This window comes from Pieris napi, chromosome 18 (assembly GCF_905475465.1).
Source record: "Pieris napi chromosome 18, ilPieNapi1.2, whole genome shotgun sequence".
Classification (NCBI taxonomy): domain Eukaryota; kingdom Metazoa; phylum Arthropoda; class Insecta; order Lepidoptera; family Pieridae; genus Pieris; species Pieris napi.
The window spans coordinates 12,008,095-12,029,159 of record NC_062251.1 but is presented as its reverse complement, the minus strand read 5'-3'; the positions used below and the strand labels follow the sequence as shown (position 1 = coordinate 12,029,159).

At 35.4% G+C, this 21,065-nt stretch overlaps 2 protein-coding genes, 2 long non-coding RNA genes and 1 other non-coding gene across 7 annotated transcripts; 2 read left to right on the top strand and 3 right to left on the bottom strand.

Annotated features, from left to right (window-relative positions):
- The first annotated feature begins 2,292 nt into the window (after nt 1–2,292).
- On the top strand, nt 2,293–3,621 carry LOC125058807. Its single transcript, XR_007118531.1, has 3 exons — nt 2,293–2,586; nt 2,777–2,813; nt 3,185–3,621. It is a non-coding gene; the product is annotated as an uncharacterized LOC125058807 (long non-coding RNA).
- A 1,528-nt stretch (nt 3,622–5,149) lies between these two features.
- Nucleotides 5,150–14,244, bottom strand: LOC125058800 (voltage-gated potassium channel subunit beta-2-like). 3 transcript variants are annotated; one of them, XM_047662952.1, is made up of 13 exons: nt 14,163–14,244; nt 13,895–14,052; nt 12,698–12,931; nt 12,479–12,572; nt 12,242–12,369; nt 12,090–12,169; nt 11,875–12,007; nt 9,497–9,633; nt 9,331–9,421; nt 9,139–9,254; nt 8,379–8,506; nt 8,150–8,294; nt 5,150–8,072 (listed from the first exon to the last, which is right to left on the bottom strand). In XM_047662952.1, the coding sequence occupies exons 3-12, from the start codon at nt 12,915–12,917 to the stop codon at nt 8,192–8,194; spliced, it is 1,230 nt and encodes a 409-aa protein (XP_047518908.1). In that variant the 5' UTR covers nt 12,918–12,931; nt 13,895–14,052; nt 14,163–14,244; the 3' UTR covers nt 5,150–8,072; nt 8,150–8,191. The 3 variants fall into 3 exon arrangements, with proteins under 3 accessions (XP_047518908.1, XP_047518909.1, XP_047518907.1); XM_047662953.1 differs by lacking the exon at nt 13,895–14,052 and having other exon boundaries at nt 14,163–14,232; XM_047662951.1 differs by lacking the exon at nt 14,163–14,244 and having other exon boundaries at nt 13,895–14,156.
- Nucleotides 14,245–15,526: 1,282 nt separating this feature from the next.
- On the bottom strand, nt 15,527–15,645 carry LOC125058940. Its single transcript, XR_007118554.1, has one exon. It is a non-coding gene; the product is annotated as a 5S ribosomal RNA (ribosomal RNA).
- A 1,482-nt stretch (nt 15,646–17,127) lies between these two features.
- On the top strand, nt 17,128–18,160 carry LOC125058805. The gene is made up of 2 exons (XR_007118529.1): nt 17,128–17,416; nt 17,739–18,160. It is a non-coding gene; the product is annotated as an uncharacterized LOC125058805 (long non-coding RNA).
- A 674-nt stretch (nt 18,161–18,834) lies between these two features.
- LOC125058799 (uncharacterized protein K02A2.6-like) lies at nt 18,835–20,801 on the bottom strand. The gene has a single exon (XM_047662950.1). It carries the CDS (start codon nt 20,562–20,564, stop codon nt 19,020–19,022), a length of 1,545 nt encoding a protein of 514 aa, XP_047518906.1. The 5' UTR covers nt 20,565–20,801; the 3' UTR covers nt 18,835–19,019.
- Between the last annotated feature and the right edge of the window lie 264 nt (nt 20,802–21,065).

Here is a 21,065-nt window from a genome sequence, read left to right as displayed (position 1 = left end):
GGCTCCATTACGACTAGTCCCAGCTAGGTATTTCGTTAGTTTACCAACTTATTTGAATTTATTGAAAAAATTGTTTAAAAAAGGCGCCCTTCCAGTTCCCGCCAAAAAAGGAAGTCTAATGTCACTTTGTAAAATAACGTTGCCATATTTAAAGTAATAGTGATGCGTTCAGTTCTTGTTCAATCAGATGAATGAACAATGAGTGTGAATAGTCAATCATTTCAAACAATAAAAGAATATTATTTCTATTTCAAAATTTTATAAAAGTGCTCTGATATAAGTTAGGTACTAGTACTATGTAACTACAATCAGTTTTTTGACGTCTTATTGCAAAGCGCGGCGCGGCGACTAGTGCCATCACCGATCATTAATTCAGGGGTTTTTACTTTGTCACAACACTATTTTTATTTCATTAAAAACTGACAACACCGTAAACGTCAGTTGACTTCGTCTAATTAAAAATTCGACTATAGGTATATAATCTTTTATTTTAAACAATAATTAAAACTCCTATATTTGTTTAAAAGGTAAATGTCATTGTCAGATGTCATGGTCATTCAAAATTCTTGTTAAGCTGCTAAGCTAAAAAATAGAATATGCGTGAAGTTAGCTTCACGCATATTCTATTTCTTTTTACTTGTAGATTGTCTTATTCCCAAATCCCATCTCGCTCGCGCACGCTATCATCACACTCCCAATTTTGTGCCACAGGTGCGCGCGCATCGTAAAATTTCACTCTCATCAATTTTTCATAACGCGCCTAAAGAAGTATAACTTCAAAAAAAATCTGTTATTTTATGTTTATCTATAAAAATACTAATTACTATAGCACATATACATACTATATACATACAGTGTTGCCAACTTAGTGGATATTCCACTAGATCTGGTGGTTTAGATATACGTTTTAGCGGGCGAATTTTGGTTTTAGTGGCTAGTGGATTTTTCTAGTGGTTTAGTTTGTTTCATTCAGTGGTATGGTACGACATTTAACCACTAGCACGATTGATATCTTTACAGGAAAAGACGAAAACGTTTACCTTATAAAGGAATATTTTGTCATTATGTAGGCAACTCTGTAAAATTACGTTCGTTATTTTCGGGAATTTCCCGAAACAAGTTTATCAATTTCTTAAATTATTTTGATTATGGACTTTATTTGTATGACTAATGGGTCAAATTTGATTTGAATTAATGAGATTTGTATGTGTTCGTTTCGTATGCATGCACAAAAATAGAAATACACAACACACATACTTAGTAGTTTTGGTTATGCTATGCATCGGAGCGACCTTGTTTGTTTGCAAATGTTTAGTTTATTTTTAAAACAAAATGCCAAAACTGCAATATACGCAAAAGTTCCGGGATTGTTGGTTACGGGACTCCCAATTAAAGGACTGGCTGGAAGTGGTGGAAAGTACAGCTGGTGGCGGCTGGAATTTTGGTACGAGGTGCTGGATTTCGAAGACATTGCAGGAGAAAACCGATTTGAAGATTTAGCCACGATTGCTATATCTTTATTCGTTCTACCGCACTCTAATCCTGAAGTAGAGCGATTATTCAGCATGATGAATATCGTGAAGACAAAACACAGAAACCAAATGAAGCTAGATCTACTGTCATCTATTATGACAATCCGCGCAGGTTTAAAACGCGAAGGAAAGTGTTGCAATAATTACATCTTGCCAAATTATGTAGTCCAGAAAATAGGAACGAAAGAAGTGTACTTAAAATCAGGTGTAGAGGAATCCGACTCAGCTGAAGATGATTTTTAACGATTTTGTATGTCTTCTATAAGTTTTTTTGTAATGAAAATAAACTAATTTTATAATTCAATTAATAATATTGTTCTTTTATCAAAAAATATATCCTAGCTGTATGCTATCCATCTAAAGTAAAGAGTGACATAGTCCATAGACTACTGTTTACTTCAGTAAAACATGTGTTTCCCGCGGTAAAAACAAAAAAATAGTGCTCGCGGGCTGCTTGCCTAACCTCCTATCTGCGAATATAAAAATCACATCGATCCTATATTTCCTTTGGGCGTGAAAAAAGGATAAATAAACAAACACACTTACATTTATAATATTAGTTAGTGTGTTGTTTTTCCGGACCTAATAAATAGGCTTAAAAGGCGACAAATCCTAAGTCTTGATAGACACGGTTGAAAGAGAGGAGCAGTCTCGATGGAGATTTTGCTTTGAACGCCTAACAGCTCTCAACACATCTGCTCATAGTCTAGCTGACTGATTGCAAGATAAAGACTTATAAAAAAAAAAAAAAAAAGTTAGTGTGGATTTTAGTGGTTTTCTGGTGGGTTGCGACGGCAAAATTGGTGGGTTCGTTAAAATTAAGTTGGCAACACTGTATACATATAGTTCATGGTTGTCACTGTTTATATTTTATAGATTCATAAGATGAAAGATCTTCAAAATAAAAAACATTGTTTCAAAGGGCTGTATGGACTAAAGTCCTTTGTCTTTCCCATTAGGGATAAATTAATATTTAATATCATCATCAACATTGTTTCAAAGTTTATAGTTGAATGTTTTAAAAAATAATCATGCTAATAATTTTGTTAGAATGGTGAGTTATAGAATACCTATTTTCTTGTAGTCGGAGTTGGCTTGGTTAAAAGACTTACCTTCAACGTGAAAATTTGCTTGCATGCTTTTTAATAGTGAATGTGGAGTTAGAACCTATAACTAACCTATATTCCAAGAAAGTTACAAAATTAATTTTTAAGGTTTAGGTTAAAAATACATTTTTGTTTCAGTAATCACAAATGAAAATAAAATTGGGACAAGCAATGGGTAAAAATAGTAATTTAAGCTTTATATATAATTATATTTGTTTAACTCATTTAAAATGTTAGTATAATATAGAAACAAGTAATATTAACTAAAAAGGAAGAGCCCCGGCTATAACTTTTGATCTTGGTCACAGCCTTCTGCATTCTAGACAGACAGGCATGTTTTGTTTTTAAAGACAAGTAGCTTATCAGCCTTCTGTGTCTTTGTTTGATTTTTGGATATTAGACAAACTGGTTTGCTGACAAACAAATATCAATTGGTGTAATAGTGAAAAAGCCAGGTTATGAATGTATGACCAGAGAATTGTCAGTTGTGTGCTTAGCCACTAGCTCGATGTTCAATATTAACATAGAAAACATTTTGTCTTTCAGTTTAAGAAGCGTGACCCAATTGGAGTAAATGGAATGGTAGAAATTAACATAAAAGGCCTAACTCTTATTGTAAAGACATGAAAGTCTTTATCACTTTTTTAATTGCAAATATAGTACATCTTAGTCCACCAAGTACAAGAAAATTGTGAGGGAGTACAAGTACACTTTGCAAGAAGAGGGTCAACCCGAACCTTTGGTTTCCACCCCAAGCAATGTTACTGTGAAATGTCAGTAAACTTTTACCATAAATTTAGTAAAGATCAAAGTTTTATTTAATATTTTACAATAAATATTCTTCTTTGCAAGTTTGATTGTAGGAAAAGTAAACTATGTAAAATCAAAATTTTCTTGCAAAGTTTTCATTCTTGTATAAAGTAAAATTATGATAACTAATTATTATGTAATTTTGTTACATTGAATTAAATCTTGAATCAAAATTTGGCTGTATATCTTTCTTGAATTACTTCAAAATTAGTAATGTCTTCCATTCTGTTGATTACACACTTTGTGTAGAGTAGCCTGGGGTATCTAGCTTATCTCTATTGTCAGTTTCATAATATTTTTATTAAACCAATAAGAGTAGCACTCTCGATCATTATAAACCTATAAAGAGGCAAAGTAAAGTAAAGTAGACAAAGTAACAATAATCAAAAGATTGAATCTGTGTCGCCAAAGCTTGGAAATCATAGTAATCTATGATTTCCAAGCTTTGGTGTATGGTAAAGTCTCAAGTGAGACTTTACATACACCAACCCAAAATACCACATCATTTTTCGATGGCAAAAATGTATAAACAGTAGGAAAAAACTCAATATCGTTTTTAAAAGACGTATCTATAGACACGTTACAGCTATAGGCTTGATGACTTTTCTTCAGTTTCAGTTCTATATTTGGGGCTTCTCATACACTTCAGATTTAAACTTACCAACATTCAACTGAGTACCAAGTAACTAAGAATTGAGGAATGTGATATACGGACGAACGGATAGACAGATAAGACGAAACTGTAAAGGTTCCATATTTGCTATTTGGGTACACACCCCTTAAAACATGATCAATATTCCCAAGTTCTGGAACTTCTGCTAGTGCATTAAAAAATATAAGTATCTTGATTTTACAGAATTTTGTACTTGAAATTAGTTATATAAAATACAATAAACTTTTAGATCAATTATTCATATAATCTCCGCCTAAGTGATTCTAAGCCAAAAATATTGCTTCTAATAGCGCCCTCTCGTCACATTGCTTAGCAACAACGATTGTGTAAAGCAGTATCTAAAGTCAAAGTCAAATCATTTATTTCAATTAGACCACCTAAAATGGCACTTTTGAACGTCAAACAAAATACAAAGAAGATTCTTCTTGCCCCTTCCAAAAGGTAGTTTCGTGTGGAGAAGAATGGGCAAGAAACTCCATACTTACTCTTTTAAAATAGGTTTGAAATAATTTATATCTAGCTTTTGACTACTCGATACAAGTCATTCTCTAGGACTTAACCTTTTTGAGTAATACTAATCAAATATAAGTAAGGTCCTAACTACCTTAAGACAACAGACCACAATGTTGATATAAGAATGAATTGAATAAACTGTAATCATATTCTATGTGTAAATTTATTGTAGATTGTGCTTTATATTTTGTAGCAAACTATGAGCCCTTTAATGGTATGGGGAGGTATTTGAAGTTTTTATAATAATACATTTTTGTTTTCGACACTACGAAGATTTTGCTAAAATAATTACCTACCTTAATAATAAAGATTACTCTGTAGTGGTAATTTTAAATTTCTATACAATTGCAATAAATAATAAAATAAACTAAATACACTTTATTCGCAACGCAAATTCATCACTTTCGGAGTTAATTAATTTAAAAATGCAAATCAAATTGTCGCAAGCAGGGCTATTCTAAAGCTTACAGACAGTAAAAATATATATGCAGTAGGTATACAATGAAAAACATTAGAATTGATTAACACTATATTATATATATACATTTTGATTATTTGATTATACATTTGGCTGATTGAATTATTTAGTTTAGTCAAACAACAGAGCGTATGGTATGGTAAGCGAACTAAAATTAAATCTGTCAATTATCTCTTTCATTTAGCTTGACTTTTAAATTTATATTTAGAATCACATTGTTATAACAATTGATATGTGAGACAGTGCGCAAAGGTTTATTTGACCTTAATATAGCTAAAATTGACACTTTATACCATAATATTTAGTGAATGTGTTGTCTAGAACTTTCTAAACAATTTCTAAAAAAAGTATATACACAGTGCGCTACATACACATACTATATACTTACTATAACAAAATAGTATGCATTACTTCCGTCAAAATATACTTAAACATAATTAGGTAGGTTACATAACAGGTAGGATAAAAGATAAAACACTAATATGTTAAATAGACTATAGTCTATAGTCATATTAATATCAATAGACGAAGAGTGGAAACGCATCAAAGTGGCCTACACAGAGACCAGCTCATTCGTCTTAGGTCACACTAAGCACCCGCGCGAGGATTGGATGTCACAAACCACTTGGCAGTTGATAAACGACCGTAGGGAACTCCACCTAAAACTGCTAGGAACCAACAACGAGCTACAACAAGCCGACCTCAGGCAGCAGTATCGACAGATTCGTAAGAAAATCTATCGCAGCTCGCGTAATGACAGAAGGTTGTGGGTTGACGGTATTGCTGACCACGCTCAAACTGCCGCTAACACCGGCAACATGAGAGAACTTTATAAAGCTACTAATATCTTGGCAGGGAAGAGAAGTCAGCGTAAGAAGCCTCTAAAATCAAAAGATGGTCAGCTTATCGTAACTTCAGAAGGGCAACTACGACGCTGGCGTGAGCACTTTGAGGAAACCTTTCGGCCCACAGCTTTGTCTACGTCAGATGCCCCGCAATATACTTCTCCACCACCCAGGCTACTTGACATCGACGTCGAACCACCCACACGTGATGAGGTAGCGAGAGCGGTCATGGGTCTTAAGACTGGTAAAGCACCAGGTCTCGACTTAATAGCTGCAGAAATGTTAAAAGCGGACTTGGCTACCACAGTCGACACGCTAACACCTTTGATTGGCAAAATCTGGACCAGCGAGAAGCTTCCGGAGGACTGGAACAGGGGCCTTCTTATAACTGTGCCCAAAAAAGGTGATCTAAGCCAATGCAGCAATTGGAGAGGTATCACCTTGCTCTCTGCCCCTTCCAAGGTTTTCTGCAGAATTATCTTGGACAGGTTGTCTGGAGCCGTCGAGCCTCTCCTTCGCATAGAACAAGCTGGCTTCCGGCCTAATCGCTCGTGTACTGACCAAATTAATACTCTTCGTATCATTCTCGAACAGGCATCAGAATGGCAGAGGGAGATTTATCTTACCTTTGTTGATTTCGAAAAAGCTTTCGATACGCTGAGATGGAGAAGCATATGGTCGCAACTCTCTAACATTGGTGTCCCGCCAAAGATAATTAACCTAATAAAGGCCAGCTATCGGAACTATTCTTGTAGAGTGACTCACGACGGCCTCGTTTCAGACGATATTCAAGTGCATGCGGGCGTCCGTCAAGGCTGCTTACTCTCGCCACTACTTTTCCTGGTTGTTCTCGACGGGATTATGCATCGCACACACCAGAACAAGCGCCGCGGAATAGAGTGGGGATTAACCAACATCTTGGAAGATTTGGATTATGCCGATGACCTATGTCTGTTAAGTCACACGCACCGCGACATGCAATCTAAGTTGGACGACCTGGAACGCGAGGCGGGAATTGCGGGGCTCAAAATCAACACCCGGAAAACGAAAGAAATGCGTGTTGGAGTTGAGAACCGCACCCCATTGCGGATGGGTGTAGAGGACGTAGAAAGCGTTCAAAAGTTTGTTTACCTCGGAAGCGTCGTGTCTGAAACTGGAGGTACAGAAGAGGACATCACTTCACGCATTGCCAAGGCCCGAGCAACCTTTGCACAACTTCGGCCTGTATGGCAGTCACGGATGTTGACGCGTCGAATCAAGTTTAAAATATTCGGATCCAACGTCAAGTCTGTGCTGCTCTATGGGTGTGAAACGTGGAAGGTCACCAAAGACATCTCGCTCCGACTCCAAGTCTTCGTCAACCGCTGTCTTCGCCGTATTCTGGGCATCTACTGGCCTGAAAAAATCTCTAACGAGCAACTTTGGGAGCGCTGCCGAGAAACCCCGATCAGCCAGCAGATCAAACGACGCAAGTGGAATTGGATAGGCCATACACTCCGAAGGGATCCCAATCATATTCCCAAGCAGGCGCTTGATTGGAACCCGCAAGGAAAGCGGAAACGTGGCCGTCCCAAGCAAACCTGGCGCCGTACAGTCGCAGACGAGGCAAAGAGAGCCGGAAAGACTTGGAGTGAGGTAAAATACGAGGCTCAAGACAGAACGCGATGGAGACTCACTGTGGACGCCCTCTGCCCCAACTAGGGGTTATAGGACATTAAGTCAAGTAAGTCATATTAATATAGTGCTACCTCTAACTAATTTGTGATAAACGATGGCAGTTTTTATCCTTGAGTGAAATAATTACAAAGATTCATGACCCTCATGTTGTTTCATACTTTATACATCAGCAGGTGATCCCAGATTGAACCTAGACATTTTACGGTCTCCGGAGCTCGCCAATTGCCCTGACGTGGATCCCTGCAGCGAGCCAGAACGTGACTGGGAGGGTTCCGACTTAGACTTCTTACCCTTGCTGCCTCCCGATGCTGGTTGTTTGCCTTTCAGAGAAGATACAGATACTACTGTATCGGACGTCACGCCATCACGTTCTTCGCGCCGTATCACCGCGCCAGCATTGTTCAAAAAGAACTTTGGTTTTGGGTCTTGTAGCGAGTCCTAAGTAAAATAAAGGACAAGAGTGTGTTATACAATTATTTTTCTTTTACTGTTGTAAAATTCAGTTTGAACCTGACCTTAGACTTGGAAGCCGTGTCAGAGCTTCGTTTCCACCAACGTCATTGAAACGCACCCCTGACTACTTCCTCCTTCTCGGGGGTTGAAACGTTGGCTTCCACGTCATCTTCAACTTCTTCGACGCCGAACGTCTCTGTGCAATCACTGTCCGTACAAAAGTTTCGTTATACAGTACCTTAGAATGCAAAGATTCATAATAAAACTTCAGTGCTTAATGAACTAACTTACGCATCGTCTAGTCTGGCGTTCTGTTGGTTTCGCATCGTCAGAGTTGAGATCATCGGGGGTCGCTGTGGTTTGTTTGCCAGAATTTTTTCGATGTCCAAAATCACCGCCTTAGACAATTGAGGCACGATCTATGAAATCGAATTTAATGACTCATTAGATACAATAATACATGAACTGTTTATTTGAGAAAATAAAAATGACGGAAAGTTCTGCAGTAAAATATCGTGGGTTGGTTTTTGTCCGTCGTTGTTCTATTGTTTAATGTGTCTGTATAATATAATATAAAACATATTTATTTAATTGAAACCACATATTACTTGATTACGTATTTTTACGATTACGATAGAGCGCGATTCCTCTGTAATGTAATAAAAAATGAATAAAATAAATAATAAGAATAATGTAAATATTAGGAACTATTTACATTATTCTTAATTAATATTTATTAAAATTTATTTTCTGTTGTTTAGTTTTCTATATATAAAGCGTGTGTTCTAGTTTTTTTTAAACTATTATTTATTTTTTAGTTTATTATTTATATTTATTATTTATATTTGTATCTATTATTTATATTTGTTTATTTTTTTTTTCGGATTATTGCATTGTCATCGATCTTTGACAGGTGCGCAAAGTTTGAATTAAATCTGTCCGTTAAAAGTGGGTCAAAATCGAGTCCGAAGGAGTCGGTTACATACATACATACATACATACAGGTGAAGCTAATATAAAGCGTATAAAAATCGCCTCCTAAATAAGATACCTGCAGTGCGTGTATATTTTCTTTGAATTGTTCGACACTTGTAGCGCCTAGAAGTACGCAGTTTATATTTTCATTTTTAAGACACCACGCCACCGACAACTGCCTTATAGAGCAATCTGAAAACACAATGAGACAGGCGTAAATATTAATAACTCGATTTTATAATTATATCGAATCATAAATTATACTCGCTCAAGGCATTGGCTATGTCGGAGAGAGCTTTCAGTTTGTCCTTGAAACTTCGTGACTCTTCGGCTACTGTAGATTCATTGTTTTCGAGTTCCTATAAAAACACCTTATTTAAGCTTATTTTATTTAAAATATATTATGTAAAGGATTTAATGAATGCTTTAGTTACATTGTTAGCAACGAGTTCCTCCTCCCACCAGCTGAATGTGCTGTATTTGCGGTTGAAGCGAGATTTGGCAAATAACTGTGCCACCCCCTCATGGTTCAGACCCTTATCAGTACTTAGTGCAGACCACACCATAGTTCCTGCATACAAAGACAATGATTACGATCGATCATGGGTACCTACAATACTAAAATTAATATACTCGCACATCGGCAACGAGAGTGTCACAACACAATAAATGTAGTTTTTGGGAAATGACGATTTATTTATTTTTTAAATTTAGAACTCCATTTATTTTTTGTTGGAAAAGCATATCGGAGAACTTATGATATATTTAAGAAGATTATTTAATGCTCCATTAGGTTTTTATGTTAATTAAAATCTAAAGATATTTGTTCTATTTTATATTTATTTTTTACTTTTAAATTCCTCTAATGTGTCACTTTTTCAGAAAAAAATATCAAAAATTTCATAAAATGAAACACTTTCATTTGTTAATACTTTTTATTGTTTTTTTATAAGTAAATCAAATAATATTTAACGATATCTTTGTAGGTAGTTATTACCAGTTATATAAGAAACAAGTAAGATATTAAAACTATTCATATAACATCAAAATGGCGTATATTTTGCGATAAAGTTTTTAACGACAAAAATCGCTGGAATTCAGGAATTTGTACGGTCTTCCTTTTTTCTTCGCTGACCTGATCACTTCAGCGTTCTGGTTTGGTACGTAAATAGGCCCAGATTTTAACCTTTTCGGTATGTTTTTCAATGGTAGAATGGACAGCATCACCTTCATTTTGTGTATGTCCGGTTATCAGAAACTTGAGATATACTTTTAATACTTACACAGGAAAAACTAATATAACGATAAAATAAATCTGTTTTTGTTTTGGCCACTGCAATTACCTGGACCATCATAAGAAGTAGTTTTGCTTCCAATGTATTATAGTACGCACGAGCCAATTTCATCGGACCCACGATTAGCTTCCCCTTCATGCCAGAAATAACATTCGTTTCTATCAGTACTAAATTGTGAAATCGTTAAGTTAAAATAACTTAATTTTGATTTATAATAAAAATTGAGGTGTTTTCACGAGGTAGCTGCAAAACAGCTTGTAAGTCTACTACAAAATCTTGACTGATATTTCCTTTATCACGTCCTTTTTCTTCTATATGTTTTCAATATTTCAGCTTTAAGTTTTCTTTTGCACTACCTTCGACAATTTCATAATTTGTGCAAAGTTCACAGTGGTCTTTCTTTGTCGCAACAAAACTTATGTTTAAGTTTTTTTTAAAGATTCTAATACATTGTCTCATTAGCGTAAGGTTGCTGTTTTGATTCACAATCCTTTTTATAGTCTCTATAGTTTGCCGCTGTTTTACCACCTTCTATGAATTTTCGTTTTGTATATCAGTTATTTCTTCCTGGCTATTACAAACAAATCTTCTTCTTAGCATACCTAGATCAATAATAAACGCTATCGACACTATTTTCGATAAAATCGTCTTCATTCTAATCTATACTTAGACTCACAATCCTTAATAATGAAATATTCATATTTGCGTACTACGTTATCTAAATTATTATTTTGTAGACTAAATTGTTTAAAACTTGTAGATTCAGTTTATTGGCATTATTGAGATTTTCTCTATACGCTTCAGATTCATCTATGCCAACTGATACTTCTGGAGTGTCATTGTGTAAAACTAAATCTATAATGAACTTGTTCCTTGAATTCCTCTTCATTATATCCTACTAAAGTAAAAAAAAAATTAGTTGTAACCGTTGTAATGCGCCCTAAGATAAATTACAAACCTTATATAAAGCAGAATTAAAGACACATTATTTAATAATACCATTTTAAATACTTTTATTAGTTGGTAGTACAGTTATATATAACATGTTAAAACACTTCTACTCATATAATAATTCAGTATCAGTCAACACTAAAACACGAAAATTGTCATTTCACATAATTCGACAGTTCTATTATCTAATTTTAAGATAGTTAGTGAGAATAACTCAAAAATATGGTCATTTCACTTGATGTGACTGTCTTTTTGCAAATATCAAAGCAATTATATTAAAATTACTTACCGTAATAGGGTCTTTACACAGGTTATGTCTGTACTACACACACTAGAAGCACGTCCGCTCCGTATCAACTTTGATGTGACATTGTTTACGCCGCCAAAGGTAGGAAAGTGGCTCAGTGAAAAAGGGTATTAAATGCCATCTCTCGGCGAGGAATAGCACAATAATTATGACGTTTTTTTAGCCGATAAAGTTTGTGTTTGCCCTTTTTAAGGGATACTTATCTCAATTTCTTATTTTTATGTGTTGTGACACTCTTGTTGCCGATGTGCGTACTGACCCACTCCAATCATACGATACACATCTGGCATATACAGTTCGGTCTTTTCACGACAGAACATATGGTACTCTGTCTGCTCGGCGACCGGCGTCCAGCAATTGAAAGATCGACACTTAGAGTACGCGTCCATAATCTATGAAATCCATTTTATTGTATTATTAAAATATATTTAACTACATTATACATTTTGATATAAGGCAAAAAGTACATTTTACCTCGGTTGGAGTCCAGCGCGCTGTGCCCCAATACATCGCATATCCTTGGTTTATGAGGTAGTTCATTGCTCGGACCAATTCTGCAGTAAGTAATTTATAACATTGAGATAATAATTAGTATCGATTTAATTATATAGAATGCAGGGTCCTACCTTCCATCGGACATAAGGGATCCACTTTATGTACAAGAACTAAGTCTATGTACTCTAGCTGGAGCCTCCCCAATGACTCCTTCACGCTTTCTATTATAAGTTTTCGAGATTGACCTCTTTCTTCGCACCTATAAATACAAAACAAGTTTTACTTTTATATACGTATCTATGTGAACATAGCCGTTAAATTATAGAATAAATTTTTTTTTTTTATTTCTAATAAACAAGAAAACTCACTTAGTACTCCAATAGATTTTGGTTGTAACAATAATACTGGATCGTTTAACGTTTCTTTTCTTCAGTATTCTGCCCAATTCTGCTTCACCCTGTGCTAAAATCGTTAAAAGTTATTAGTTTAGTCAATAAAGTGTCAAGTTTAAAAACTACCATTATGTTATATCAGACATTATTAAAATGCATGTGAGATATAATTAGTTATTTTTTAAAAAGGCTTACCGTTATGAGCTTTAGATAAATCAATTAAATTGATTCCACTCTCGAGAGCTGTCATGACGAGGTCTTCAGCGACATCTTCGTTGAGCATAGTCCACAGGCTGAGGCCGATGTTGGGCACTCGCAATCCTGACTTGCCCATGTTTTTGTAACAAAGTCCTGGAGTCACGGATGACGGCATACTTGCGTGGTTCCCGATGTACACTGACGACTGACGTGCCATATTCTCCCAACTGGCTACAAAAATATTGGATAATCAATTTAAATAAATAGTGTAATTTATAGTGTTTATACACTATAAATTTACAGATATAAATAATTTTCTCAGCTGTACGTGTTATGTATTGTGGTAAATCCCAAAGCCAAGTGAGCTTTGACAGTGAAGTTCTTCTTAAGATATCCTTCTCAAAAACACTGTCTATTTTAAATATATTATGATAACTGCAAATAATTAAGTAAAAAGCATAAAAAGGATAGCGAGCTTGGAGCTAATGCTATGCTTTATCATATTTTATCTAACGTAATAATCCTTAATATATTATAAAATAAAAAGCTTATTTTAAATTTCTGCTTAAACACTACACTTTTTTAACAATTGCTTATTTTTTTCTAAATTGCAAGCACAATAATAAATTCCATATGATTAAAATCGATATAAACCAAAATTATACACAAATACAAATTAAATAGAATGGAATATTTGCTACATACAATTTCTCTAATTAAATTCTATAACTCCACAAAGCATAGAGAGTGAAAAAGAAAATGCGGGAGTCAGGAAGAAAGGTAAGTTTTAAGTAATATTAATGATAACTTACCTCGACGGCACTGATATGAAAGCTAAGCTAGCTACAACCTGAAGGCTGGCTAATGTAAATAGAAAAATGTCAAAGGAACTATGAGAGGGTTCAAATCGGGTCCTTGGCTTTTGGGTTTTCTATGGATTGATATTTACGACAATTTGATAATTCGTCTTAAAGCAAGCCATCAGAGCATAGCATATCGTAGCACTGCGATGGATTGCACTCCAGACATGCGCCGCGGGGATCATGCGACGTTGACTGTGACAGCGAGTGAAGCATGGCGCTGAATTTACTGTGTCGTGCATTGCTGAGCATGGTTGACGCCCTGTCCTTCGATCGTCCGAGGAACAGTTTTGATCGAGAGACACGACGCTAGGCGCAGAGGCTAGGGCGTTACCGATATATGGTGAGCATTGGGTTGGGGTCTACGCTGACGCTGTCGGGTAGACCGAGTGGTGTGTGCGGTGTGCGGCGGCTGACCGCGCGTGGATTCGCTTCGTGACATGGTGTTTCCTTTGTTCTGCCGCTGATCCGTTCTCTTCATACCTAACTCGTCTGAAACATACACTCTCACGGTTGAAGGAAAGGACGTAGCGGGTTAAGTCACACGTAGAAAAGCAAGCGTAGCCTAACTATCTAATATCTAGGACTAACGATGATCTAACCACTGGCTGACTGCTGCTCTCAAATCCGCTCTCGCTTAAACCCTCAACGAATACGTGCACTGCGGTTGGCCGTCTGCGGAGAAAGGGCGACGGCTGCCCCAGCTATGCGTACGCAGGTTCAGCGAGTTGTGCACATGCGCTCTGGTTGTGGTTCACCTTATATCAATAAAAAATCTTGTTTCTATTTTAAATATCTAATTACGCAAAAAGTACAACAACTAAAAGTGTTTGTAATTAACAACAAACAGGTGGTAATACTTATTATATCTAATATATAAAATTCTCGTGTCACAGTTTTCGTTGCCATACTCCTCCGAAACGGCTTGACCGATTTTGATGAAATTTTTTGTGCTAATAAGCACAAAAAATTTCTTGATGTTTTTTGATCTATTTTTCATCCCCCTAAATGTTAGGGGTAGTCCACCCCTAAATTTTATTTTTTATTTTTTAGACAAAATTTTTAATTTCTATTTTTTTATGATACACACACTTTCACCCCTCTACGATCAACCCCTATTTTTTATTATAAATGATATATATGGCAAAACGACGTTTGCCGGATCAGCTATAGTACGGACGCGGAGCACGAAGAATTGCGTACAATGACCTTTGGGCCTACTGCCAGTGGTTAAAAACATTTTTTTTATAAGTACGAATATTAAAAACATTAGTTTAGAATTTGAGTTAGCTTTGTAAATAAGATCATCGACATCGATAGCTTTTTACCCGACTGCGCCAGAAGGAGGGTTATGTTTTTCGAGTGTATGTATGTATAATTCTTTGGCACGCTCTGCAGCCTGAACGGCTTGATGGAGTTTCGCTTGAGAGGTGTCGTTAGATTCGTATATACTGTGATAGTGACACTGGGTATATCATAACAGCAAATAAATTCAACGACCAAACACACAAACTTAACCTCAAAAACGAAACTACACACGAGCGTATCCCAGCACGGAATGTTCTTTTATTTCAGGGTTAAAAAAAAGAATTACTACTTATAACAAAACAAATCAAAGTACATGTGCACCACCACTAGTCTTTATGGTTATGACTACAAGGTTTACAATCTCTGAATACGGCGGTCACTGCATCTGTGTGAGCGCAACGGCAATATGTTTATGCGCGAGCGACAAAGACATAAGATGAGGGGTCTATGTACGAAATTCTTCGTGCTCCGCGTCCGTACTAAAGTAGGTATAATAAATAAATAAAGCCATTGTTTTTTGACCGTTGGTTACAAAAACTTTAGAGGTGTCAAGGGACACCCGGATGGAACGAAATTCCTTTCGATTAATTTATATGTTAATTGGTATCATAACAGTATGATAGATTTTCTCGACACCAATCTTACGACGAAAAAAAAAAGCCAACATCACGAGGTGTTCCCAGGCGGTCACCCATCCAAGTACTGACCTCGCCCGACGTTGCTTAACTTCGGTGATCGGACGAGAACCGGTGTATTCAACGTGGTATGGACGTTAGCGATAGCTAAATCGAAAATGTAAAATATAACAACTATAGCAAAAAGTGTCGTTGCAACTTTTGGTCTTAACTTATTCCGTCTAGCCCCCTTTCGCAACGCTCGATAACTTCGTTCCAACAAGACTAATTTAGTTAAGTGATTCCAAAAATAATTTTCATTTCTTATCCCTACAAAAAAAGCCAACATTACGAGGTGTTCTCAGGCGGTCACCCATCCAAGTACTGACCTCGCCCGACGTTGCTTAACTTCGGTGATCGGACGAGAACCGGTGTATTACAATAGCAAATAGCAAAAAAGTGTCGTGACAACTTTTCGTAAGAATTTTTTCCGTCTAGCCCCCTTTCACAACGCGCGATAAGGAACTTCGTTCCAATTATATACATTAGTTTTATATTGATATAAAAAAGTAAAAGAAAGTTACGTATATAGAAAATAAAAATATTTACCACAGTAATAAATCCTGAAATGTGGAAGCAGTTTTCTAAACACGTTTATTCGGAGTGAATTCTGGAAATCACGTATGGGTTATTTTTACGGAAAGCGAAACATTGCGTATTAGCTCAGTTCCAAATTATTACTAAATCTCAGGATGGAGAACTCATTACACCGTAACCTATCATGTATTCATTTTCTTTTTTTCTTGTTGTAATTTAATAGTTTGAACTTTTTTTTTTTACATTGACAAAATTCTTACATATTATAGTCCTTTTCATGAAAGAAGTCCCCCAGACGCGGCGCTGCAATCGCATGACGTAATGTTGCCCTTTATGAGTAAAAAAATTACCTATTTTATTTACATTTAGCAGATGTAATTTATCAAATATTATTATTTTCAACATTTATTATTTCAAAACAATATTTCTGTTTAGTTAAAAGTATATTTTTATTTACTTATATTAGCGGTGTTCTACCTACTTACAGGGAAAAGATGAGAAAATAGGGTAAAGAAAAGCAATACAATTTTTTATTCAGAGTTTTATTGCATAATTGTTGGGTTACAATTTTTTCCGAAGTACACGCCGCTGTTATACCTTCGTTTGTAATTCTTGTTACAGTTTGCTCTGACACACCTGCAATTAAATTATAAACAATTGAAATTAATAATAACTTTAAGTTTATAATGCTTATGTAATATGTAATATATGTTTTAATTTCAGTTACCTAGTTTCATCACGTTATGTATTTGTTCAATTTTGTCGCAAAAACGAATTTATATCATAAAAGTCCCATCAATACAGCAAAAAATTATTAAATGGCAACTCTAAAAAGTACCTGTTATGGCGGCAACTCTCTTCCGAACATTGTTTAGTGGTATTAAAACACCTTGATTCTTTTGTTCCGCTTCACAGAACTCTTTCCCCTTTAATATCATTTCTCGAGCCGAACTTTTTACAACTTTTGGTATTGTAATCAATCTTTAAAATGCACTGAGCTAGTTAAAAATTCACAAAAATCTACCACAACAAACGAACTTGGTAACCACTCTCACGTACGTGGATACTACAGTATCCAAAACAATAATGGCGGCATCCGTACATGGATACTACAGTATCCAAAACGACAAGTTTAAGAAAATGACATCTAGTTAAAACTGAGGTTAGAGATAAACGTTTTTATCGACGTAGAATGATAGCTTAGGAAACAGTTCACCCAATAAACTACAGATGGCAATGAAATATGATTAGTTCTCTGTAAAAAAAAAATCCAAACTCAAGTGACTCGTTCTTGTGAATTTTGTGAACAAGTGTTTCGGAGTTTCAGCAATTATGTCGTAAGTACTTTAGTTTTATATTATATTTCTTTAATTATCATACATCAAAATAAACTTGAATATTTGTACTTTACGGTTATGATAATGTTATATAGTTTTAAATGCTAAATTGAGTTTAATTTCAACTTTAAAATATTTTTGTCAAGGGCAAAATGGCTTCTTAGAAGTTGTTGGCTGATTTTGATGATTTGTTTACGTCTGTTTAGTGAATTAATAGTTAAAAATGAATGTACAGTCCTTCATAAGCATATTCATGCCTTTTCCAAATAGAAATACATTAAGATGATTTAAGATTCCCAAATAATATTGAGGTGTTCCACAGGTTTATCGTTATGGACAGTGCGGTATCCACGGACGTTAGAGCAAATGTCATAAATAAGGGTTTGTACAAACGAAAAAATATGTTTGCAATTTTTTGTTACGCATGGTGTAATGTGTTTATTTATGTCTATGATTATGATATTGGAAAATAATTGCACTTTTGATGCACTTCAATTTCCTTAGTGAAGTGCATTATAATGCTATTTTGCATTAATTTAATTGACATACGAACATTCATTTGCTAATAACTTATGCTAATTCTAATCAATCCTATACTGGTGGATGTTAGTTTAGGTGCTGCAGTAGTGGCCGTGGCAGTCGTGGAGACCGTGGGGGACGTGGAAACAGTGGAGAAACGGTGGATTATCATTTACAACTCGAAATCTTATCAAAAATGTCTCATTAAAATTTACGACACTGTTATTCTGTTTTTCATTTAAAAAGATACGATTGAAACAAATCGAACATACCCTATTTTTTAGTTAGTTAAAAAACTATATGGTGTGTGGGAGACCTTAGATAGGCGGCCATCTTGGCACAAAAAAGTCATAGCGCGCGACTCAAGAGGCTATGGTAAAATTACGAGAAGTGGTTGTTTTGTTTTAATTTATTAGCTTACTCAATGTTGATTAAATATAAACATCTTGGCATCTTTTGAAAGGATAATTAGTCTAGTTTTTTGTAAAATTATTCTTATTTCGAAATCGTTTATATTTTTTGCGTAAGGCCTATATCTATAAAAAATTTAAGCATTTTTGCTCAGACTCAAATGTTTTATCCCGTTTTAAGTACTAATTTATTAACATTATCCAATTATTAAAAAATGTGTTTTAATTTATATACTTCAACCTATTCTGTAGTATTTTTTTCATAGTTGTAGTTATTATATTTCAACAGATATAATGGTTTTTGTTGCGATGTAGCGGGCGCGGTGCGCGCGGGTCTAAGCCGCGCGAGTAGCTGTACGGTTGACGTGAAAACAGTTGCGCGGGCAGTACGTGAGAGTGGGTAACATCGACGAATGACAACATTGCCGACCTGTCAAATTTAGTTCCAAAAATCACCGCGGGACTTCTTTCATGAAAAGCACTATACTATTAGACTAAAATAATGGTACGGAACATTGACTTGACTGACATTTTCAATTTTGACAGTTCTCACATTGACGTCTACTAAATTGACATAACTGTGTTTTGACAGCTACACAAAACAAAATTAGGTTAAAGACATTAAACAATACATTTACAAACTAAGTACAAATTATGAACTTAATCTAGACTAATTACCAAAATCTTCGGGGCTTTATGATAGCTCTGCCGAATGAAGAATAAGTTGTGTGGTGAGTACGTGTATTTGGCGTATGTGATGTGTTTGTTTTTGTTTCAGATTCTTGGACAGGATTATTTCTACCAGGGGATTGATAATTCGATGGAGGAGACGGCGATACATTGGAAGGGGACGTTGGATCAGTATCTAGTGGGACTGACGGAGATGGAAGTGAACTACTACTAGGAGGGGACTCAGAGGGTGAAAGTTTTTGTTGTAGGATGTGTTGGCGATTACGACGAAAAGTACCTTCCGGGGAGACAATAGTATATGATCTAGGCTGTGGACCTATGTCAGAAACAGTACCAGGTGTCCAAATACTGTCTGGCTGTTTCTTGAAGTATATTTTATCACCAATGTTTAGGGAAGACAACGGTTTAGTATGTTTATTATAATAAATTTGTGATTTATTCTTTTTTATTTGAGTTTTATTTGTTAGAGACCTATAGTTAGGTATTTTAGGTTTTAGAGTCTGTTCTAAGACTGGAAGTTTAGTTCTGAGTGACCTGGACATTAGTAATTGGGCAGGTGAATACATGCTTTCTTTAGGTGTATTCCTATACTGTAATAATGCTAAATGAGGGTCTGTATTATCGGTAAGACATTTCTTTAATATATTTTTAACCGTGACTATGGTTCTTTCTACAAGACCATTAGACTGTGGAAGATAGGGACTTGATGTAATATGTTGAATTTGCCAATCTAAAGCAAAATTATGAAACTCTTTTGAGTTAAATGGGGGACCATTGTCTGAAATTAGAATGTTGGGTATTCCATGTCTGGAAAAAATAGACTTTAAGTGACTAATGACAATTTTACTAGTGGAACCACCAACTAGCTTAACAAGCTCGACATATTGGGAAAAATAATCAACGACTATGACATACTTGTGTAAATTCAGATCAAATAGATCAACTCCAACTTTATTCCAAGGGATTGGTTTTACTTCATGAGGCAGTAGTGGCTCTTTGGAATTGCTGCGTCTGTTAGTGAGACAGCTATGACAATTATTAACATATTTTTCTATATCAGAGTACATATTAGGCCAGTATACTAGATTTCTTGCCAATCTTTGGCAACTATGAATGCCCTGGTGACCTTCATGGATCTGTTTCAATATGTCATTCCTCATGGCTACTGGTATAATGACACTGTTGTTTTTGAAGACAATGCCATTAATAATGTGTATATCAGTTTTTAAAGGAAAATAAGACCTAAGGATGTCTGGAAGTAATTTTTTATGTTCAGGCCAACCTTCTATGCAACATTTACTTAAGAGTGACAATTCCTTGTCTTCGGAAGTTAGTTCTTGAATAGATTTAAGTTTATTTGGACTAACTGACAGTGATCTAATGACTAAATTGACATGTAAATCTAGGTCAGAATCAAGATCATGTAATGACTGTTCTGGTAAAGCTGCTCTGGACAGAGTATCAGCTACATAAAGATATTTACCTGGTTTGTAAGTTACATTGAGGTCATATGGTTGTAATCTCAGCATTATTCTTTGAAGACGGGGTGGAATGTTTTAAATTGGTTTTTTATAGAGCGATACTATTGGTTTGAGGTCTGTTTCAACCAAAGTGTGGCGACCATAGACATATTGGTGAAACTTTGTACAACCAAATAGGATTGCTAATAGCTCTTTCTCAATCTGAGAGTATGACTGTTGACATGAGCTTAATGAAGCTGAAGCATATGCAATGGGGTGTTTATCATAGCAAATCACTGCACCCATGGCATCTTTAGACGAATCAATGACAGTGTAATAGGTTTATTTTGATCATAATATGTCAAGACAGGGGCTTTCTCTCTTATAGTCTCTTTTAATACATTAAATTCTATGTTATGTCTCTCTTGCCAAGACCATTCATTTTCTTTAGACTAAAGCATTCTTAAATTAGAAGTTTTTTCTGACAGATTCTCTATGTATGAGCCTAAGTATGTAACCATACCTAAAAATCTTTGTAATTCTGTGACATTTGTAGGGGGTGGCATACTG